The 25,358-nt window shown below is 35.9% G+C and overlaps 1 protein-coding gene across 1 annotated transcript in view; it reads right to left on the bottom strand.

Annotated features, from left to right (window-relative positions):
- Faf1 (Fas associated factor 1) overlaps positions 1-25,358 on the bottom strand; it is a 271,924-nt gene that overhangs the window by 207,086 nt on the left and 39,480 nt on the right. Inside the window, exon 4 of the mRNA XM_051188455.1 lies at positions 7,795-7,997. Coding sequence (XP_051044412.1) covers positions 7,795-7,997 — 203 coding nt within the window. The remainder of the gene's footprint in view (positions 1-7,794; positions 7,998-25,358) is intronic.

The raw sequence follows: 25,358 nt of genomic DNA, 5'->3' as shown, positions 1-25,358 counted from the left end.
CAAACACATATAAACAGTCTTCCCTTTCATGGGTAAAGGTGCTATTTACAGAGCTGTACTTGTCTGGCATATGCATCTGCAAGGCTGCACAGTGCTTTCCTCTTAAAACTTACCTTCTCCAGACATTTCTTACACTCTTGAAAACATTCAGGCTTCCTGACTTAAAGGGTTTGGAGGGGGGAGGGACAGGGAGTGGGGGAGGCTTAAAGTCCCCATTATTTTTTGCAGAAACCCTGGATAGTACCAAAATAAAATTAAATGCCTTTGTCCCACATGCATAGCAGGACAGAAAAGTAAAACCAGTAACCAACTTTTCTTTTCATACTCTCTAATTCTGTTAGAAGTCTCCCAATTCTACTCCCTTTTTGTAAGATCAACTTTATTAGCATTCACGTGTGTTAGAACATGTGAGCTTTATCTTCCTGTACTGTAATATAATAACTTATATTTGCATCCACTTAGCCACAGATAACAGGATTTCATTCCTTTCTACTGAATATTTCCTTGTGTCTATACTGTATGTTCTTTTCCTGTCATTTTAAAAAATTTAAAATAAAACAATTTAAATCATACCTTTTAAAGCCTTTTTAGTGTATATTATGGTGTGGGCAAGCATGCCAAAGTATGCACAAAGAAATCAGAGGTCAGCCTCAAAGTTTTCTCCTTTTACCCTGATAGAAGAAATATTTTCTTTTCCTATCTAATATCTCTGTCTGATCTTACTATTAAGGCAATGGTGATCTCAAAAACACAGACTGCAAAAATATTTCATCTTTCTTTATTTGTGAAGGATTGGCAGTATTCTTCTTAAATATTAGATAGACTCAGTCATAAAGCCATTTACCCTTTAACTTTTCTTGGTCAGAAGGTAAGAACTTTTCAGTTCAATTTTCAGACTTGGTGAGCACATTACTTATTTACACAAATACATATATTACAAATACACACTTATATACAAATCTTATATTCAATGTTACATCTTCAGGTATCTCTTTCCTTGAATAATCTATGTTTTCTCTAACCTTGTTCACATTAGCAAGATAACTGTTTTGTTCCTTTCTCTATTACTTAACAGATTTTCTATTTTATTAACTTCTGTTCTTATAAATGGTATTTTCTTTCTGTGTTTCTTAATGTCTTAATAGTTTTATGAAGCAATGGTTAACAAAGTAAATGGTACAAACTTAAAATCAGTAATCTGATCAATTTTAACAAATTTACCAAATAATGAAACTACCACAATCAAGGTCACAAATTCACCTCCATTGTATTTTTAACTTTGGAAGGGGGGGGGGAGAGAAACTGCCTCATTTTCTACTGAGATAAAGGATATTTAAGTTCATCTTCAACATCTGATTTGCATATACAATATGCTTGTCATCTCAAGAACCATAGTAATCATCTTGGATATTAAAAGCTGCTTTTGATTAGCTAATTTCACTACTCACTATGGACCCCCCCTCATTTTATAAATTAGCAATCTAATGGCAAATTTTGTCTTTTTGGATGCTCAATATCTTTGTATTCCTATAAATATTCTTAAGCCTTCTATTGAGTTACAATTCATCATTTTTATATAGTTCGATTATTTAGAATTTTGCTTTTGGGATTTTGTAAATTTTTTTTCTTTTTCTTTTTTTAAGACAGGGTTTCTCTGACTGTCCTGGAACTTGTGTGAATCAACATCAGATATGGAAACTTTATTAATAACTGTCTTTACAAAGTACAGAAGTTGACAGGCACTGACATCTTTGTGTGTGGGGGTCTTAGACAAACCTGTGATATGGGTTTACATACTTTTCTCAGATGTATCTAAAACAGTGGTTCTCTAATGTGTGACTAACAGGTTCCTGTGGTTCCTTGAAAATGATAGTACAGAAGCAACATTGTATGAACTGCACGTGCCTTCTCACAACACACTGTACTTGTAGTGGCTGGATGAGTGAATACTGTATTCTTTAACACTGACATTTGCTTTATTATGTAAAAATAGAAGTGGGATTATATAGATCACTTTCAGTGTGCATCTCTTTCTCTTCTTGTAATGGTGTCAGATTCATCTTCACTACTGCCTGCAGCAGCATTAGTCTGCTCTCCTTGATTGCTAAGTAGTACTCTTTACACAGCTGCCTGTCTGTTGGAAAGACAGTTGAAATGTTTCTATTTGGGGATTATTATAAATAAAGATACTATGAACTTCTATCTGCAACTTATTTGTGTATGTATCTTTTCATCTCTTTAATAAAAACCTGGGAAGAGAACTATTTGGTCATATAGCAAGTCAATGTTTCAATTTATAAGATTACCCAATTATTTCAGAAGTGTTTTGCCATTTTGCATTCTTGTCAGCAATGGATAAATAAGTCTTCCATTGCCATGCATTCTTTGCAGCCCTTGGTAATCAGTTTGCATTTTACCCATCCCAATTTGTACATGCATATATCTCATTGTGATTTAGTTTCTTTTTCCCCAATGACTAAAGGAACTGAACATACTGCCTCATTATTATATCCTCCTTAACAAAGGATTTACTTGACTCCTTGACTATTTTACATGAGCTTGTCCTGTGAAATTGTTGTTTAGAGAGCTATTCCTGTGCTCTGGACAAAAGTCCTTTAGAAGATATATGTATTTTCTTACAATATTTAGCTTCTCTTTATTTACTTAAAAATGTTTTTCAGATAGTATATTATTTTAAAGCTCTTAACCACAACCTGATGCTCATGACTATTACTCTTCATTTGACACAAACCACTTTCAGCCTTTCTTCTGTGCTCTCCCTCTGTCTACAATACACTTTCCTCCATTTTGTCCATATAACATATTAACTCATATGTCAAAGCCTGGTCATCTCAGAAATCTCTTCTGGCCCATCCCACAATCCTACTCACTGTCCTTCCAGTTTTTAGTTTTGTTTTGTTTTGGTTTCCCCTCCATACCCCCTTCCAAAACACCAATTGAAATTAACTGCTTCCTTTTCAACATCCTCACAGAATTCTGTATGCATGCCTATAAGAAAAGGTTATTTCACTGTAGAAAATATATATTCTAGATCAGTCAAAGACTGGATCCCTGATTTGGAAAGCCTCTAAACTTGAATATACTAACTGTGACAAGGGTACGAATATGTTCCTTATTGTGGTGTAGTAACTTAGTGTGCATGTATGTGCACACAAGTTATGAATGAATGAATGTATGAATAATAACTTTTATTTCTTTTACTTCCAGCCTTCTATCCCAGCACAGACAGTTAAAGTCCTCTATATAAGGGCTGCCTTATAAGTTAGCACATTATTACATACAAACTGATCAACAAATACCTGTGATGAAATGGACTTGTCTGATTATATGAAAGACTTTTATAACTAACTTCCTAACTTTCAGCAATCATTATTGATCTCCTAATTTATAAACTGCTAAATATGAGACTTTGGGGAAGTTAAAAAAAAAAAAAACTCACTACTATAGTCACAACTATGTACATTTACTCCCTTAAAGGGGAAAAATTGTTGTGAAAGAAAATAAGCAAATGTTGGCAAAAGTAAAGGCCTTGAAAGATACAAGAAAATAAAGATATTATGAAAAATGTCTATTCTTCTGATTGCTGTCTTGCTTGAAAGATAACAAATGCTTACAAGATGGGTAAATTTCTTAAAAGAACAAGTAAAATTTAAAGACTTCTAACAAAACAATCTATGCCTTCCCACTCACTGTAGTATCACTCACAGTAGCAAAAAAAAAAAAAAAAAAAAAAAAAAAAGTGACCTAAATGCCAATCAAGAGACAAATGGGTATTGTTTAATGTAATATGTGTGTGTGTGTGTATGTATGTATGTAATAGGATACTAGTCATCCTTAAGAACAAAATTCTATCTTTGTAACCAAAGAATGAATATAGAAGACATTATGCTAAATAAAGTAAGCAATCCACAAAATGACAATTATGTATAATCTTGCTTCTATGTGAAATCTAAAAATGAAAACTCACAGAAGTAGATAGTAGAATGGTGGTTACTACAGTCTATGAGAAAATGAAGGTTGAGGAAAGAGTCAGGGTAAGGAAGGGGGAACTGTCAGTCAAAGGTTCAATTAGGTGGGAAAAATAATTCCAAATAATCTATTGCATACTATGGTGACAATAATGTATTTCACATTTGAAAAGTGCTTTTTAAAAGTGAATTTTAAATGTTCTTACCACAAATTGATGATAGGTGCATAGGGTTTAATGTTAACTTGATTTGCTCATTCTACAATGTATTCAAGAACAGAAATATCACATTATACCTTATGCACAAGTATATGTTTCTATAAAGGAATAAATGTCCATCAAGAGCATGAAGTTGGTTAAAGATATATTTCAACTATATAAATAAAAACTAGGCATATTAAGATTACAATTCAATTTATGTTCAATGCCCTGCTAACTTAAATGACTCTGAACTTTGGTAGTATACAACAGGTGACACAGAGTTCACAATCTGAGCATAGACCAACCAATAGTAACATACAACATTTACTGCCGATAGCCCTCAAAAGTAAAATATGTAACTGCATGTTCTATATACTCTACAGTCATTTAACCCTCACAATATCTTTGCAAGACAAATAAGACAACCACACTTCCCTTTCTGTAATTACTAGTAACAGCAACAACACGGTCCTCCCAAAAATCCTACTTGGTGCTTATTATTCACAAAACATATCTGAAGCTCTGAAGTGGTTAAGGCATTTGCCAAACATTACCTAGCTAATCTGATTCACGAGATCAAGATTAAAAAGTGAAGTTCACAGATTCTGGGCACAACTGGTTTATAAAAATGTTAACGACTTTTTCAGACTGAAAATACGTGTGGCACACACTTTAAATGTTTGTATTGTCAAGCTTATTCTTTTAAACTAAAACAGTATTCAATATAATAAGCACAGCTTTTAAAAATAAGGGGCTCAGCAGATAGCTCAGTGGTTAAGAGCAGTTAAGGCTGCTCTTCCAGAGAACCTGGGTTCAAATATGGGAATTTCAGTTTCAAGGAATATGACACCTTCACACAGACATACGTGCAGGAAAAATACAAATGCACATGGATAAAAATAAATAGTTTATTTAAAAAGTAGAAGAGTAGAGACAAATGACTCACTTGGTAATAGATCTATTGTTTCCTAATACATTCCAAAAATAGAACTAAGGCCTTGCTAAATGGATCTAGCAAACACAAGTTTGTTCACAACACCAACAAAAGAAACTTTTAAACAAATAACTGGCATAAAATTCTATGCTAGATCCTGAAGATACAATAATACATTAAAAAAATAAATAAATAAACAACAAAAAATAAAAACCCTGCCCTCTAGGAGATCACATTATTTTACACAGAAGTACATTATAAAAGGACAAGTCCTTTAAAATAACTTTAAATTATTCAAGATTAGAAAAAGAAAAGAAAAAGAAAAAGAAAAACTCAGAAGGTTTTAGGTATAAAACTAAAAGAAACAAACAGGACAGGAAAACTATTAACCAGCCAATACAGCTACCACTAGGTGTCAGTCTGGTATAACTTTCTTAACTGAATTTAGCCTTACTTTATATCTTGTTCCAACTAAAATAAGTAAATAAAACATTTTCTTATTGAGCATCTCTTTTCCATAGAAAAGATTAACATTTATTCAATTCCTCAGAACAATCTATACAATTACATCGCACACAAAAAAATTACAGTGTCTATTTTCAAATATCCTATTATGGTATGCTAATCTATATAAACACACATGCCTACACTCTTTTTAGACAGTCAATCACTCAATAGGTATGACTGCACCAAATACTATGAATGTAGAAAGAAATTTTAAAATGAGACTTTGTCCTCTAAGGCTGAGAAGTAACATTTAAAAGGGAAACCTTAGCACAAAGAAATTCCTCTTTAAGATCCATTTTTAATCTTTTATTTAAAAGAATCTTTTTTGTTTTACATACTAATCCCAGTTCCCCCTCCTCCCGCTCTCTCCACCTTCCCTCCACCCTCTACTCCTTCCCACTAACTTGGATCAGCTGTTTCTGTGGTTTTCCCCACCACGGTCTTGACCCCTTTACTCAAATCAATGTCGACTCTTGTCAATTGGAGTCCCGGAGTTTGGCCCAGTGCTTAGCTGTGGATCTCTGCACATCAGTTACGGGATTAAATTTCTATGATAACAATTAAGGTAATCATCAATCGGATTACAGGGAATCCTCAGGAATCCTCTCCACCATTGCTTCGAGTCCTTGTGGATTCCTGGGAACTTCTCTAATTCCAGGTTTCTTCCTAACCCCATCATTGCTTCCTCTATCAAGTATCTCTTTTATTAAAAAAAAAAAAAAAAAAAAAAAAAGATTCAATTTTTAAAGTATTCAAATTACCATATCCATGGAGGTTAAGAACTGCATCACAGAAGGAGATTTTACATGAAATCTTTAAGCCTAAGCAGGTTTCCAGGAAAGTAAAACAAGAGAATTGTGTTTTAGAAAAAGTATACCAGTCTGAATATGGAAAATATAAAAGTGAACATACGAAAATTCCATAGAGGAAGTATTTGTTACATATAAAAGAAACCAATTCCTGAACTGTAACAAAAGAGATAAAATAGAGATTCAAAAAATAAGTGACAGAACTTGGAGAATTTAAAAATGCAGTGAAAGGAAAACAAATTCCAAATATTATCCACTAGTATGCCTTGCATATTATGCCAAAAGTAAGCAAAGAGAAGGGTTCGAGACATGAGTCCTGACTGGTATCTATTTCACTGTGACAGTAACTGCAATACAGAACAAATATAATCAGACTGTCAAGAGGTACAAGAGTAATACATATTACAAAAAACAATACTTTGGCTTATAATGCATTTGGAATGAATTATGAATGTAACAGTAATAATTAAAGAAATAGAGGCCGTGAACTAAAACAGAGCTGAGGGACATGGGGGAGGGGGGTTGGAGAGGGAGAAAGAGGTGAAAATGACAATAAGCAAAGTACTCATGTATGAAATTCTCTAAAATACATAAAAATTTTTAATTGAAAAGCTATTATCAAAAGCAGAACTTTTAAGGGTTAATTTAGTCAACAAGCGCCCCACTTCTGTGAAAGACATTATTATTAAAGTGTTTAATGAAGAAAATCCATTCCTTTTCTGCCTTCTGTCATGTAAGGTCATGGTACTCCCCCACCCCAAGGAACACATCAAGTTCCATCCTAGAAGCAGAGAGAAGGCATCACTAAACTGCAAACCCACCAATGCTTTAATCTTAAGACATCCAGCAGAAATATAAGAAAATTAAAAATCATAAAAATTAATTAAGCTTATGTAATTATAGCAGCACAAAACAGACGCAACAGTATAAAAATGAGTATGCTTTAGTTGCAGAGTTAGTATAAAATTTTCTCAATAATTACAGTATTTTCTGAAGCTCCTAGATGTTTAGTTTACTGCAATCCTAAAACAGTGTATTTATAGAACTGTGAATGTAGCTTGGCAGTCAAGTGCTTGACAAGTATGTACAGTGCCTTAGAGTAATGCTTTCTATTGGCAAAAAGACAGAACAATGAAAGTGAGTTAAAACAGTATATCAAAACTGACTCTTTAACTTACCTGAATTTCACCATAACATATGCTCAAATTAGAGTACAATAACCTGTATGAGAAAACATCCAATTCAATGTACTTTTTCCCTTCTTGATGATAGTCAACTCAAAAGAGAAGAATTATGTAAACGTGAAATTTGCCTAATGAATTAGCCACTTATGAGCTTTATGAGGTGATTCTTACCAACAGTACAGCTGTCTTCAAGTACCACATCAACATTTCTGTCTCTGTACTCAACTCTGAAGTCCAGCATTCGAGGCTGCCTTTCTACAATCTGCCTGGATGGCATTACAGGTCGGAACGCTGAAGATGAAGGGGTTGGAGCTGGAGCAGGGTGACTTGCTGGATCAAATGTGGGTCCTGGCATGGTCTCACCTCCAAAATCACTAAAATGTTGACAGGAAAAAAAAAATTAACACTAATTCATTACACAATTCCATCAAGGATCTTCTTCAATGGCTTGCATGTTCATCCTATCATTTTGCCTACACTTGTAAAGCCAAGTTCTCTTTCTTCTAGTAAATTCTTAACTATAGCCAACGGCCACATTATTTTCTCTCCCATCTTCATCTATTCTAATACTATTTACAACTAGATTTTTTGACTTATGTTGCCATGTTAGTCAAACATCATTTTAGAATGAGAATTAAAAATTGTCAGTCGGTAGGAGCTCTTAATATCAAACCTAATGAACTTGAGTTTCATCCCAAGAACATACGGTAGAAGAAGAGAACAAATGCCAAGTTGTCCTTTGGCCTTCTCTGTGTGTGTCTCTCTTTCTAAATCTTGAAGTATATTTTCAGTCACTCTCAATAAATCATTATTTAAATTGCTACTTCTATTTTCAACAAAAAACTACTCTGTAACTTCTTTAACTTTTAATTCTCTTTTGTCAAACTCAATTTTAAAAGATGGATATTGTTAAGAAAATTAGAAAAGTCAAAGAGACTTTTCTTAATACTAAATCTCCAATCTAACCCACATAAGTGTTTGCTCTCTTTCCTCTTATAAAACAGAAGGGACATCTTTCTCCCAAGCATGCAAAATCTACTCAGTTTTATTCTAGAGATTACACCATTATAATATCTTTGTCACTTCAGTATGTAATTTTAATTCGTTCATTCTTGCTTTCTTAAAAACTGACTAAGGTGACGAAATGGATAACTAGCTCTGGTAGAGCTACTAACAAGGAATGTTTAAGATCGGTCCTTCTGATGGAGAGATTACAGAGCAAACCAGCAACCCCAGTTTTTAGTGTTCAGCTGCAGTCATAAAAGTACAAAGTTCTGAATATCGCCCCTTAAAGAGAGTTTATTATTCCTTCAAATAACAGGTATGACCTTCCTGAGAGTGAGTTCGATTAATTTGAGAAAGTACAGAATTACAGTGGAAAGTGAACATGCATACTTTCTAAGTCTCTTGTGAAAATTAAGGTAGTATTTTAGAAGGAATGAGAACCCCAGAAGTAGAATAAAAATACCTTGCACACTCATATAAAAAAAAAACCTTAAACTCTGAAATTTCTGATCCTCTTTTATGCTCATACTCCCATCACTAAGAAGGACAAATAACTTTTTTAATTAATTTACTAATTCTATGTTTTTCACATAATGTATCTTGATGTCATTCATTTGACATCCCTTTGCACCTGTGCTCCACCCCTGCAGCTCACCCTCACCGCACAATAAAACAAAATTCATGAGGAATTAAAAATATCATCATGGAAGCCGCAGTGTAACCCAACAATCAGGCTGTACATCCTTGGCCCATGCATCTCTACTTGCCAATGTTCACTGCAAAGAGTCATTGGTTTGGTTCAAGACCTTTGGTCTTCACCTGACGTTCAATGCTGGGCCTCATTCTTCCTGGGCATTCCACCACAACACAGGGTACCAAATAACTTCTAACTGCTCAGAATTTCTTATAAGTCTCTTCCTTGGGGTAGTTATCTTGAAAATTAAGTCCTATTTTTAACAAAAACATTTACCATAACTTGTTACCTCTAAAATCAGATCTACACATACTCTAAAGGGGCAAGTAAAGGGTTTTAACTGAGAGACCCTTTATAACCAAAGCAATTGTAACTTTGAAAATTATATTAGCTAAATCCTGGGGACAGAAATAATATTAAGTATGTTAAACCCAGATAATTTGCATAAGGAAATATGATATGGAATGTTCTTCTGTATGCTGTGAATATGTGTTGCTTTTACATATTACAATTACATATTACATATTACAATATTACATATTGATGAATAAAGCTGTTTTGACCAATGGCCAGACAGAATATAGCTAGGTGGGAAATCCAAACAGAGATACAGCAAGAAAAAAAGGCAGAGTCAGAAAGACGCCATGTAGCCGCTGAAGAAGTAACATGACACAGTATTACTGGTAAGCCACAGCCTCGTGGCAATATACAGATTAATAGAAAAGGGTTAATTTATTATAAGAGAGGGCTAGCCAGTAAAAAGCCTGAGCCATTGGCCAAACAATTATATTTAATATTAAGCCTCAGAGTGTTATTTCATAAACAGCTGCAGGGACCCAAAGCAGGAGAAAAACTGGTGGATCAGACAAAACAGACAAAAACATTCAACTACAATTTAGCTTGAGCAACTGTAAGTACCTCTAACAGTCTGCTCACAGACTAGAAAAAAAATACTGTTCTCAAAAAAGTGTGCATATAGTGATGATGTGATGTCCAAATCTGCCTAGCATATTATAGAAGCTCAAATAATGAAAGAAACGAGTGTGCTACAATGGATGGATACATGTAACTGAACAGAGATAGCTCTGGCTTTCTTACTTTTTCTCTGAAGTCCCCCTTCTGCTTCAACCAAGCGAATGGATAGGTGAACCATCTGATAATCTCCATTACAAAAGTCACAGTTTTCTCTCTTCATCTTTTCACCCTCCACTGGTTAGCTTGCTTACCCATACTGTAATTTTTCTCTTAAAAGTCTAACCCTTAAGATTTTAAAAAGTGTGTATGCATATATATGTGTAATTTGTAGACATCCTAGAGCTTCCTCCCCACTCCAACCCCAAGACAGGATTTCTGTGTGTAGCTTTGGAACCTGTCCTGAACTGGCTCTGTAAACCAGGCTGACCTCGAATTCATAGAGATCCGTCTGCCTCTGCCTCCCAAGTGCTGGGATTAAAGGCATGCACCACGAATGCCCAGCACCCTAGAGCTATTAACAAATAATTGTGCACAAATTTTTATTCTCTATGATTAATTTTCAAAGCACCATGACAAATACAGACTACACAGTACCTGTACTTCATCTTCTTAAAATTTAGAAATTCTACAAATTCAGATGTTGTGTTGGTGGAGTTCCTAGGCTCATGTTATGTCAGTTATCCCACTCAGTCAAAACAGTCTGGTCTGAAGAGTAACCTAGTAACCTAAACATTATACAGAACAGCATTACATTGATAACAGTGAGAAATGACCTAAAGAACAGTACTGCAGGTAACTCATAAATTTTGATTCAACACACAAGTGCTGGAGAAATCAACAGATACATGCATTACAAAAATCAAGGAAGCAGGAGCACGTATGTACAGCTCAGTGATGGAGCACATGTCCTCATGTAAGAGGTCATGGATTCAATCCCCAGTGTTTGAGGGGGGTGAGGGAGATCACAGTCCTTCCACTTTGGCAATGTTCCTAGAGTTCAATAGTGAAGAGCAAACTAAAGGGCCACTGCTACACTTTGCATTTCCTATCAACAACTAATTAAGAGGGAAAGAAATCACTTAGATTGGAAGGAGAAAAAGTAGATATAGGAAATATGCTGGAGCAGAACAGAACCAGACCACTATAATACTTCACCCTCAATAAAAACATACATGTGAAAAGCAGCAGTGACATAAGTGTCCCACTGTGGAAAAGTTCAGGCTGCTCACAGGCTAGCAACTCAAGAAAGAGCCTAACATACAAATATTCACTGAATCATAAGCAATATGAAATTGACGTTTGTCAAAAGCATGAAAATGTTTTATTATAAGGTGAACATTCCCCACATCCTAATCACTGAGGACAAGACACTAATTAATTAGCTCATTTCTACTTTATCTCTGGGGTTACCCATATAATGAGGTCATGCCAAGAAGGGCAGTAAGGCATGGGCACAGCTAAAGCTGAACCTGGATAGAAGAGGCCATGACACACAGGACTCTTATTAGAACTGTTTAATAATGGATAACATTTGTTTTCAATGGAAAAACTCTCTGGAATATAAAAAGTCTTCCCTGGCATCAATGATATTTCCAGTATCACACCATTCATAAGTTTAGCAAACACTTTATCAAAGTGTATCTAAGGAACTAATTTCCACAGAAGAGGAACTGCAGCAATGGCCTCATGTATGAATGTGATTGTTTTCTCTTAGTTAGCTTAAAAGAACAGTGACTTTCTGAACACTCAGTTGATAGAGGCTACAAGACATGACTTCCAAAATAAAGGCTCCTTCTTAAATAATATGGCATATTTTTTACATTAGTGACAAAAATATCATTACTTATCAGATTACCAGAAAAATGTGTTATAGGAAGTAAGCAATGGTAGTAGTATCTTTGACTATGCCCAGTAACATCACATTTTTGCTTTCTGCAATTTACTATGGTGATTCAGAGATCGTAGATCTCAGAGGAATATAATGTTTTTACAACACTTCTACTGAATCAGAAATTCAGAATGTTAGCTGGTAATGAAGCACCAGCAATGGAGGCGTACTAGCTAGAGTTCACCACTATTACCAATTCTGATTATCAACAGAAAAATCCTCGGGTTATTGTTACGCAATTGATTCTGTTTGCAGCCCAGAAGACTTTGTACTATGTCTAGTTAAGAGTTACTGGAAATTTACAACTAATGAACAACAGATTCATTAAGGATACTGATTTTTTTTCAAAATGTAGGTTAGTAACATTCTATCAAGTAAAAAAATATTAACAACTAAGATATTGGCTAAAGATAAGAAACATACACTACTAGAAAACAAAATAATATCAACTAGTTTCATGACCATTGACAGAAACCGGGACTTTAGTAGCCCTAGTATATGTACACACACATGAGCGAGCACACGCACACACGCACACATATTCCTTTCAGTCTGAACATTAATACTACCAATAAGAACCTCACAGCAGAAAGAACTGTGGTAGTATATTATTTATAATTTATTAAAGCTTGCCTGAGGATTCACAAAGCAAAGCTAGAGATCAAAAAGTGATGATACACACCTTTAATCCCAGCAGTTATAGAAACTAGACAGTGGTATACCAACAATAACATTCACTTTATTTTAATATCAGTCACTAAAGTCAGTTTTTTATGTGTGTTCTTAATTTTTTTAAACTGTGCATGTATGTGACGTGTGTGTGTGTGTGTGTGTGTGTGTGTGTGTGTGTGTGTGTGTGTGTGTGTGTGTGTTTCTTTGCTGCTGCTGAGTTAAAATACCCTGACAAGCACAATTTAAGGGAGAAAGGGCTTAGTTTAGATCCTAATCACAGCAAGGAAGTCAAGGCAGCAGGAGCCTATGGGAACTAGTACTATCACATCCATAATCCAGAACAAAGATCAATGAATTTAAGCAGGCAATCCTATGCGCAGCTCGCCTTCTCTATTCAGATCCTCCTCCTAGGGAACGTGCTGCTGGCCTGTAGACTGGATCTTCTCAGAACATTTAACATAATCAAAATAACATTCTACAGAAATTCTCAGAGGCTTACCTCAATAGAGATTTTTTTAAAAGGGGTGGGGGATGGGGGATGTGCCCAGAGTCTTGCTTCCCAGGTATCAAGTTGGCAAATAATATTAAGCATCACAATGTGCGTGTGTTTGTGTAGGAACACGTGCCATGGTGCCTGTGTGGAGGTCAGATCAGAAGATGCTGTGGAATCAGTGCTCTCCCCGCACCTCAGGTAGGTCCCCAGCCATCTCCCCAGCCCCCTTGTGTTTCTTTTCACTCACACTATTTTTCATTTTCTGTTTTGTCTTAGTATTTACTGTTTGCTCTTTCAATCTCTTCCCCATCTTTGTAATTGATTCCCTACATGAAACTCCTTCAATTTTGCAAGGTTGAAATCTCTCACCCACTATTTCTGGTTATTGACCCTTAACAAACATGTCACAAGAATATTTTTTTCCATTTTTAAAATGACCAACATATCATCTGACTTCCTCCACTATATTTTTCTTCTCTTTTTTTTTTGGGGGGGGGGGTAGTTGTTTGTTTGTTTGGTGTTTTGAAACCACTATACTTTTCTAATCAAAATCTTAAAAAAAAAAAAAAAAAAAAAGACACTTGGGGAAAAAAGGTAGAAGTATAGGTAAAAATCTAAAAACTTAGAAAGGAAAAAAAGAGAAGACAATATTATGTAGCAAGGAGGGAAGGAGAATAGGCAAAAAGACCCATGAATAATGGAAGGATAAAAGGCTAATATTTTTTTGTAGCAAGAATAATAAAAGACCCAGAGACACATATTGGGGTTCAAGTTTCAAGCTGAAGATCAGAAAAGTAAAGCAGCCAGATCAGTAGATCTTACCTCTACCAATCTAAAGTGGCAATCCTGTCTCCATGAAGCCTCAGAGGTAAAAGGCTCTGAATTCCTGTCTCCTCCTCCTTATACTCCTTTCTCCACTGAGCCATATTAAAGACATGTGATCCCAAGTGCTAAGATCACCTTTGTGTGAGCTGTTTCTTTTAGGGCTGGATCCATTTTGTGTATTCCCTGAGGCCTTGAACTAACAGAGATCCATTCACCTCATAATGCTGAGTACTACCATTATCCTGAGTACTACCATTAAAGGTGTGTACCACCAATGCCTAGCTCTATGGCTGCTGAGATTAAAGGTGTTTATTACCACTGCCTGATCTGTATAGCTTAAGGCTGGCTTTGCTTTGTGAATCCTCAGGGAAGCTTTAATAAACCATAAATAATTTATCACCACATATTTTTTCTAGTTTTGACTCCATCATAGTTTTGTTTTTGTTTCTTAATGGTTATTATACAAATTCAGGTTTCTGTGTATTTTAAGAAGCAAGAACCAACTTTGTCTCTCAAAAGAATTGAATATATGTTTTTGAGGCCGGAATTGTGAAAGTTGGGCCTTCTTTTTTAATTCCACTGATTAATAGCACAATAGGAATTAGACATGACCAGTCAGTGAACATTTTTGTCATAATGGTTCATCTAGAGAAAGGTTTCTTTTTAGTGTGTTCTTGGGGAAAAATTTTGTAACCTGAAATTTTCACCCTTATTCTACTGCTTACAACTCTATCAATCATTGTGTTACAGTGTTGTTGAATATGTAAAATATACTGTTGTACATAAAATAAAATATGGTTAGAAACAAAGAATATCATTCTTAAGAGACACTGATAAGGGGACATCTATTCAGAAATCTATTTCAGAGCTACATCTCAGCCAGCAGAATGCTCAGCTTTCTCTATAAAGCACTCAGGTCCAGGGGGTAAGAAGGAAAGGCTAAGTTAACAGAACTCTTTCTGCATTTGCTTTTATTCCAACGTTCAGAAGTTATTCCATGGCAAAGTGTCTGGGTACACCTCTCAAATAAAACCAAATATGTTTTCAAGGCCAATTAATAAATCAATTCATATTGCTTTAATGGACATTTTACTAAACCAGAATGCCTGGGCACTTATATATTCTGAGGCTTAATATTATATATCTTAAAAGTATAACACAGAAGATTTTAAAAATAAGCCTGTCTTTCCTAAGTGTGATCATGCTAAGTAATAAACAAATGAGTATACTACATACTTTTCTGGGTCATAAAATAAGCAATTGATAAATACTATTCAGTGAATATGTAAAGTTACAATATTAATTTACAAAGCTTATTTTTAAACATAACATCTGTTCTCCCTAGTATAAGTAATTAAGTAATACTTCCTTCTAAAAAACTATCTCTGAAAATAGTATATGAGGTGCTGGACAACATTCTCAATAAACTAATATGAATATACAATGCTCATATACAAACTTTATGTTTGCTTACAAGTGAATGAATGTGTAAATCACAGTTATTAAAAACATATTGTGGTATCTGTATGTTACCTAATGAAACAGTCCTAGAAGAAAGGTCAGAGGATATGATGAACCACAAGATACTCCGTTTTCCAGCAATACCACACTGTACCATCTGGGCCAAGTAACTTCATGCCATATCCTTAATCAGGAATAAAAGTATCTGCCTTTTTTAATGTCTAACAAAAATTTTAAAAACTAAACTTGGGAGACAAAGATATTATAGACATGTGCTGAATTTCAACTTTCTTAATCTTAAAATACAAGTTATGACAGATCATGCTTACTGATCTTCCAGGAAAAAAAAAAAAAAAAAAAAAAAAAAAAAGATCAATAAAGAAAGCACCAACACCCATCGCAGCCTCGGCAGGCCTGACAGCAGGTAAGACTCCTGCTGGCAGACCACTCCACCACTCACCACCAACTGGACCCTGTAACCTACAAGTCACACTCCATCCCCCAAACCCACAGATCCCACCCTTCCCCTATACCTCACAACCAGCCTCAACCACCCCCAACCCAGGCTAACTATCTCCTTCTGCATCAAAAGACACCAGAGGCACAAGACAACACCTGCACCAACTGAAGAAAGAACAACCCCCAGAGACATAGGTACCCACCTACACCAATAGGAAGAATCAATGCCTGTACCTATCATTATCCCAAACTCAACAACATAAAGAGCAATATGGCACCACTAGAACCTAGTGGCTCTACAACAGCAAGAACTGAAAATCCCAATGCAGATGAAGTAGAAGAAAACAACCTTAAAAACAACTCTATGAAGATGATAGAGGCCCTTAGAGACGAAATAAAAAAAAATTATCTTAAAGAAATCTAGGAAAAGACAGACAAAACACTGGAAGGAACCAATAAATCCCTTAAAGAAAGCTAAGAAAAAACAATCAAACAGGTGAAGGAAACAGTTCAAGACTTGAATATTGAAATAGAAGCAATAAAGAAAACACAAACCAAAGGAATTCTGGAAATGGAAAATTTGGGTAAACAAACAGGAACTACAGATGCCAGCATAACCAACAGAATGAAAGAGAAGGAAGACAGAATCACAGGCACTGAAGATACAATACAGGAAATAGATTCATCCGTCAAGGAAAACGTCATATCCAACAAAGTCTTAACACAAAAACATCCAGGAAATCCAGGACACCGTGAAAAGACCAAATTAAAGAATAATAGGGCAGAAGGAGAAGTTCAGCTCAAATCAAAGGTACAGAAATATATTCATTGAAGAAAACTTTCCCAACCTAAAGAAGGATATGCCTATGAAGATATAAGATGCTTAGAGAACACCAAATAGACCAGACCAAAAAAAAAAGATTGAAAGATAGAGAGATAGATACGCAACTTCTCAATGGAGACTCTGGAAGCCAGGAGGTCCTAGATAAATGTTTTGCAGACACTAAGAGACCATGGATGCCAGCCCAGACTACTATACCCAGCAAAACTTTCAACCACGATAGATGGAGAAAACAAGATATTCCATGACCAAACCAGATTTAAACAATGCCTATCCACAAACCCAGCCCTATAGAAAGTACTAGAAGGAAAACTCCAACCCAAGGAAATTAGCTGCACCCATGAAAACACAGGCAATTGATACATTCAAACCAGGAAAACAAACACATACTACCACCACCAACAACAACAAAACCAAAAAAAAAAAAAAAAAAAAACCAGAAATTAATCACTGGTCACTAAAATCCATAATATCAATGGACTCAATACATCTATGAAAAGACACAGGCTAACAGAATGAATACATAAAAAGGATTTGTCCTTCTGATGGCATAAAAGAAACAGACCACACTTAACTCACAGTAAAGGGTTGGGAAAAGATTTTCCAATCAAAAAGACCTAAGAAACAAGCTGGTATAGGTATCCTAAGAGTAAACAAAATAAAGAATTTGGAGAAATCTCACACTAGCGACTTCATAGCACATTGAAAGCTCTAGAACAAAAAGAACAAACTTACCCAGGAGGAGTAGATGACAGGAAATAATCACATTGAGGGCAGAAACCAATAAAATAGAAACAAACACAAAGAATCGATGAAAAAAAGAATTGTACTTCGAGAAAAATCAACAAGATAGACAAACTCTTATCCAAACTAACCAGAAGGTAGAGAGAAAATATCCAAATTAAGAAAACAGAAATGAAAAGGGGGACATAACAACAGACACAGGAAATCCAGAGAATCATTAGGTCATACTTCAAAAACACATACTCCTCTGGGCAGTGGTGGTGCACGCCTTATCCAAGCACTAGGGAGGCAGAGGCAGACAGACCTCTGTAAGTTCAAGGCCAGCCTGATCTACAGGGCAAGTTCCAGGACAGGATCCAAAGCTACACAAAGAAACCCTGTCTCGAAAAACTAAAAAGAAATATATATACTCCACAAAATTGGAAAATCTAAGAGAAATGGATAATTTTCTGGATAGGCACCATATACCACAATTAAATCAAGGCCAGGCTATTTAAATAGACCTATAACCCATAAGGAAATAAAAGCAGTCATTAATAGTCTCCCAACCAAAAACAGCCCAGGGCCAGATGGTTTCAGCACAGAATTCTACCAGAATTTCAAAGAAAAATTAATACTAATACTCCTCAAATTGTTCCACACAATAAATACAGAAGGAACAGTACCAAACTCTCTTTATGAAGCTACAATTATTCTGATACCCAAACCACACAAAGACACAACAAAGGAAGAGAATTACAAACCAATCTCCCTCATGAACATTGATCTAAGAACACATCAAAAAACAAAAATAATAATAATTCACCATGAGCAAGTAGGCTTCATCCCTGAGATGCAGGTATGGTTCAATGAACAAAAATCTGTCAATGTAACCCACCATATAAAACGAAAGAGAAAAACCATGTGATCATCTGATTAGACACTGAAAAAGCCTTTGACAAAATCCAACACCACTTCATGATAAAGGTCTTGGAGAGAGCAGGAATACAAGGAACATACCTAAACATAATAAAGACAATATACAGCAAGCCGACAGTAACATCAAACTAAATAGAGAGAAACTCAAAACAATTCCATGAAAATCAGAAACAACATAAAGCTGTCCACTCCGTATTTATTCAACATAATACTCGAAGTTCTAGCTAGAGCAATAAGACTGTTTTAACAAAAGGAAATCAAGGAATACAAATTGGAAAGGAAGAAGTCAAACTTTCCCTATTTGCAGATGACATTATAGTATACATAAGTGACTCCAAAAATTGTACCAGGGAACTCCTACACATGAAAACACCTTCAGTAATGTGACAGGATACAAGATTAACTTAAAAGAAAATTAGTAGCCCTACTATATACATATGATGAACAGAAAGAAATCAGCAAACATCATCCTTTACAATAGCCACAAATAATATAAAATATCTTTGAAGAAAGAAATTGAAGAAGACAGCAGAAAATAGAAAGGTCTCCCATGCTTTTGAATAGGAAGGATCAATATAGTAAAAATGGCAATCTTAACCAAGAGCAATCTATAAATTCAATGCAATCCCCATCAAAATCACAACACAACTCTTCTCAGATTTCAAAAGAACAATATTCAACTTCACATAGAAAAAACAAAAACACCCAGGATGACTAAAAAAAAAAAAAAAATCCTGTACAATAAAGGAACTTCTGTAGGCACCACCATGCCTGACTTCAAGCTCTACCATAGAGCTATAGTAACAAAAACAGCTTGGTACTGGCATAAAAACAGACAGCTGGATCAATAGAATCAAATTGAAGACCCTGACATTAATTCATACACTTATGAACATCTAATTTTTGACAAAAAAGGTCAAAATTGTATAATGAAAAAGAGAAAGCATCTTCAACAAAGCATAACTGGATGTCAATATGTAGAAGAATGCAAATAGATCTCTATCTATCTCCATGCACAAAATTCAAGTCCAAGTAGATCAAAGATCTAAACATAAATCCTGATAGAACCTGATAGAAGAGAATGGAATGTACCCTTCAACGCACTGGCACAGGAGACCACCTCCTCCATTTAACACCAGCAACACATACACTGATAATAACAATTACCGAGACCTCCTGAAACTGTGAAGCTTCTGTACATCAAAGGACACAGTCTACAAGACAAAACAGAAGGCCACAGAATGGGAAAAGATTTTCACCAATCCCACATCTGACAGAGGGCTGATCTCCAAAATATATAAAGAACTCAAGAAACCAGACATGAAAATACCAAATAATCCAATTTTAAAATGGGATATAGATCTAAACAAAGAATTCTCAACAGAAGAATATCAAATGGCTAAAAGCATTTAAGGGACTTTTCAACATCCTTAGTCATCAGGGAAATGTAAATCAAAATGACTCTGAGATACCATCTTACACCTGCCAGAATGGCTAAGATCAAAAATGCTGATGACAGCTTCTGTTGGAGAAGGTGTGAAGAAATGGGAACACTCCTCAACTGCTGATGGAAGTGCAAATTTGTAGAGCCACTTTGGAAACAGTATAGCAGTTTCTCAAAATGTTGGACATTAATCTACCTCAAGATCCAGTGATACCAGCCTTGGGCATATACCCAAAGGATGCTCAATCATACCACAAGGACACTTGCTCAACTATGTTCACAGCAGCATTATTCATAATAGTCAGAACCTGGAAACAACCTAGATGCCTCTCAGCTGAAGAATGGATTTTTAAAAAATGTGATACATTTAAACAATGGAGTATTACTCAATGATTTAAAAAAAAAAAAATAACATCAAGAAATTTGCAGGCAAATGGATGGGACTAGGGAAAAAAAAATCATCATGAGTGAGGTAAGCCAGACCCAGAAAGATAAACATGGTATGAACTCACTCTTAAGTGGCTATTAGATATAAAGCAAAAATAACCAGCCCCAGAGAAGCTAGATAATAAAGAGGACCCTAAAAAGGGACAAATGGATCACCCTGGAAAGAGAAATAGATGAGATCTCCTGGGTAAACTGTGGGGGGGGGGGATAGGAGAGGAGAGAGAAGAGAGGATGGGGGATAGGAACATGAGGGAATGGAACGGTCAAGTTGAAGGACAGAGGGGGAGAGCAATGAAAGTTATCTTGATAGAGAGGGTCATAATGGGGTTAGGGAAGAACCTGGAGCTAGGGAAATCCCCAAGAATCTATAAGAATGACCCCAGCAATAGTGGAGAGGGTGCCTAAACTGGCTTTCTCCTGTAATCAGATTGGTGAATACCCTAATTTTCATCATAGAACATTCATCCAGTATACCAGACACAGAGTTCCACAGCCAAGCACTGGGCAGAGCTCCAGGAGTCCAGTAGAAAAGAGGGAGGAGGGATTACATGAACAAGGGGGTTCAAGACTGTGACAGGAAAACCCACAGAGACAGCTGACCTGAGCTAGCATGAGCTCATGGACTCTAGACTGACAGCTGGAGTGTCTGCATGGGACTGAACTAGAACCTTGAATGTGGGCGACAGTTGTGTGGCTTGATCTATCTGTGGGGGCCCTGGCAGTGGGATGAGGATTTATCCCCAGTGTATGAGCTGGCTTTTTGGAAACCATTCCCTATGGTGGGATGCCTTGCTCAGTTTTGATCCTTGGAGGTGGGGGTTGGGGGCAGAGAAGATCTTGCCTCAACTTGATATGCCAGGCTTTGTTGACACCCCATGAGAGGCCTTACCCTTTCTGAGTAATAGATTGGGGTGGGGGCAGTTAGGGAGAGCAGGAGGAGAAGGGAACAGTAGTTAGTTTATAAAATGAATAAAAAATTTAAATTAAAAAATATGATCAAAAGAAATGGACCCTTCCTAAATAATCAGAATCTGGCAAGGAAGACAGACAAGTTATACATCACTATGAGCCTAGAAAAGACCCACCCACCATGTGAGCAGTGTCCGATAAGGACAAAACATATTTAACAGAATACAAGGACTTAGTAGGAGAGGCTTTGGAGACCCACTATAACTTTCAGTTATGTTCAATGTATATATTACTATTTACAATACAGTTTAACAAACATGACAAAATATTTTTGTATCTTGACAGTATTATTACTAACAGCAGATAAACCCCCAACTACTCAACATTTTTATTACTACTTTTTAAGTTTTTTGGGGCTCTCACACGGTTTTGCACATTTTTAGATTTCCATCATGTCGTCAATTTTGGTTGATATGCATGACTCTATGATATCTATGTCTATGTAAACTTCAGCTTTCATTTCAGACTGAATCTGTTCCTCTTAGAATTCCAGTTTCAAAGGCCTTCAGCTGAAAATACAATTTGAATTACTACAGTCCGTGAGTTTCAACCATTTTTTCCTTCAGTTTGGTTATAAAATATATACCTCTGCTCCCAACTTGATCCCCTTGCTCCTCAAAATACATTCAACATTCATCTAAGTTCAGGGCTATCTCACAGTAGTTCAGCTTACAGAATAATCAACCTTTACTGATCAAATAATTGTTTCTGATCTAGGACATGGTCCAAATGTTCATTTTCTTTTAGGCCTGATTAGTCACATTTACCAGCTGGTGTCAACACTTTTACTTTTACTTTTTTTTTTTTTTTTTTTTTTTTTTTTTTTTTTGGTCCTGAAAATAGTCATTTCTGATGACTTGAGCGTATGGTTGGCAGTTTTACCAGCAAAACACTGTCCTAGAGCATCAAAGCAAAACCAGCTGACTTCATCAAAAAGTCAGAGCTGAGGATCTGCAAATCACATTTGTTTTTCCACTTTTGTTGGCTGGACAATGACACTAGCGGTTTCCCCCCCCCCCCTCCTTCCTTGAGGTGATGTGACTTAGGCTATGGCAGATTTTCAATATTCCTCCTCCTCCCCAGGATTTTCTAGTGATAGATGACTCACTGCTTCTAATAACTACACCAGCAAACTGTCCTCCAAACACTTTCCCAGTAAACTCATTGTCTAGTATACATTTTCTGCCTTGTAAGGACACATCAATGGCTCTTGACTTTTGAATTTTATTTTAATTCAGCCGAGGACTCTAGCACACCTTCAAAGGCCAAATCTGCCATCTTACTCAGATAGAAAATCTAACCTAGGGACTGGCTTAAGGGCCCTTATGCTTCATTTCATACACCTAAGCAAAAGACCCCCTTAATTTTGAGTGGTGGTCACTGTTTTATTGTCTTGGTTCAACCACTGAAATGTTTGAACACCTTTGGACTTTTTCCTGAGTTTCCTGTATGAGACACTCCTTGTCCCATGTTTCCACTTTATTTTCATACAAGCTAAGCTAAACTACAATGGTAAAATACCTCTAATGTGTGTCCCTTCTCCCAAGTATTGTGCATCTCACTCTGAGATTGTTCTGTACTGGTTTTGAATTATGCTTTACAATTCTATTGATATATGTATATATTTAACATATAAAAACTATGTCTGTTTTAAATATAAGAAGGGCATAACTTTTTTCTAATTCTTATGTGTTATTATTAATTGATTGTGTGTGTGTATGCACACATGCACACCAAAGTACATCCAACATGATCAAGTGGAGGTCAGTGGACAAATTGTGAGAGCTGGTCCTTTTCCCACTATGATGGTTCCAAGAATCAAATTCCAAAAAATTTTATAACCTCTGTCCAAAAGAATTACATTACCAGTGTCCAACAAGTATAAACTATCAAAACGTCTGTATCTCGTGATAGTATCTTATAATATACAAATTTCAATATATATAAAGAGAATAGATAACATAATGGTTATTTTTAATTATCAACTTGACACATTCTCAAATCACCTGGGGAAAGATGCTTGATGGGAGATGAACGAAATATTGTTAACTGTGATTCTTATCTGATAACTGTTATGTGATATACTTTGCTATGTTAAGGTTAAAACCCTTCTTTTTATTTTAGAAAAAAAGGAGATGATGGGAGATGTCATTCTGTATATGTTTCTCATACTGGTTAATGAATAAAGCACCGTTGGCCAATAGGAAAGGAAGATAGGCGGAACTAGGAGACAAGAAGGAAAGAAGAAGTAGTAAGGAGGAGCAAAGATGGAGAGTCTGGAGAAAGCAGTATGCCGGCAGGCTCCCCGGTAAGAGAAATATATAGATCAGCAGAAATGGGTTAATAATTAAGACAGAGCTAGCCGATAAGAAACAAGTAACCACCGGGCCAACAACATTGTATCAAATACAGAGTCTCTGTATATCATTTGGGGCTGGCGACGGCAGGCAGGACAAGTCTCGCGGCGGGCAGAAAAAACCTTACTCCTTACAGATGCTCACTAAGAGACTGTCTAGATCAGGTTGCCCTGTGGCATCACTGTCAGGAACTATCTTGATTATGTCAACTGATGTAAAAGAATCCAGCCCATAAGTGGACAGGACCATTTCATGGGTTTGGGTTCAAAACTGTGTTAAGAGTGTATCAAGTAAGCTGAATATTAAACATGAATGCATCCATCCCTCTCTGCTTTTCATCATTTTAAGTTCCAGCTGCCTTCACTTCCCTGCTATGATAGACTATGAGCTGAACTATGAGGTAAAATAATCCCCTTCTCCCTTAAGTTGTTTTGGTTGGGGTACTTTATCTCAGCAAAAGATAAAGACTTCTCCTTTTAGTGCTAACTATGAAAGAATTCAAGGAGGTCTCTTTTTCCTTTGTCAGCAGACCCATTTTCAGTTATATAAATTCACAGTAACTTTAAAACTAAAGAACACAGGAAGAAAACAGTTGAGAAATTTACCAGATACTTAAAAAAAAGAAAAAAGAAAGAAAGAAAGAAAGAAAGAAAGAAAGAAAGAAAGAAAGAAAGAAACTTACCAGATACCACTCATTTTCTTACACAGGCACTGATTCGTTCCACAGAAAGAAGGAAAGCTAATAAAATACTTCTCTGATCAAATGCAAACTCTAAATACTATAGGATTTACTAGAGAATACTAAATTTCTCATAAAGAAAAAGTAAACAAAAGCATCATCTGTAGCAAAAGAGATGGAATATTTCCAGGGGAAAAGAATTTCTATAATTACAAATGCTATGAAGTCCAATATGTCTTCAGTACCCACTGACTAAAAGCTCCAGAGGAAACAATGGCACAGAATGTGGTAGTAAAAGTACTTAGTCAAGAGGAAACTGGAGTGCTATTTAGTAGTCTAAAACTTTCTACAGCAAGTTTACAAAAGTGAACATGAAGGAAGTCGCTGCAATTATCTGGTTTGCTTTTCTGACAGGAGCATCAATGGAGCTAAGTGAACGCTTTTAAATCATCCTTCCAACCCAAACCAAAAAAGCTGCTGCTACAGACTCTGGATAGCAGCCATATTTATTCTGGAGCAAACATGTGACAAATTTTAAAGGGGAATTGGAAAATGGCTTTCCATGAGATCATTAAAAGTGGTATAGGCATCAAACAAACTCTTGCTTCCATCCTAAATACACAGTTTCCTACCAATTATAGCACAATTTTGCAATTTGGGTGGAATTTTTTAAGCTGTTACAATAGCACTTTTCTTCCTCTCCACAACTTTATTCCTAGCCCACTATTTCTGCTTGCCTCATCTGCACTTAGCAGATCATGCTTCCATTACTTGGAAGTCCCAGCCACCAAAACTCAAGCCAAGAGTCTGAACTAACAGAACAGAAGGGGCACGTATTAAAAATAAATAAATAAATAAATAAAT

Source organism: Phodopus roborovskii, unplaced genomic scaffold (assembly GCF_943737965.1).
Source record: "Phodopus roborovskii unplaced genomic scaffold, PHOROB, whole genome shotgun sequence".
NCBI classification, from domain to species: Eukaryota; Metazoa; Chordata; class Mammalia; order Rodentia; family Cricetidae; genus Phodopus; species Phodopus roborovskii.
The sequence above is the reverse complement of the archived record's forward strand: the minus strand, read 5'-3'. Positions and strand labels throughout refer to the sequence as shown.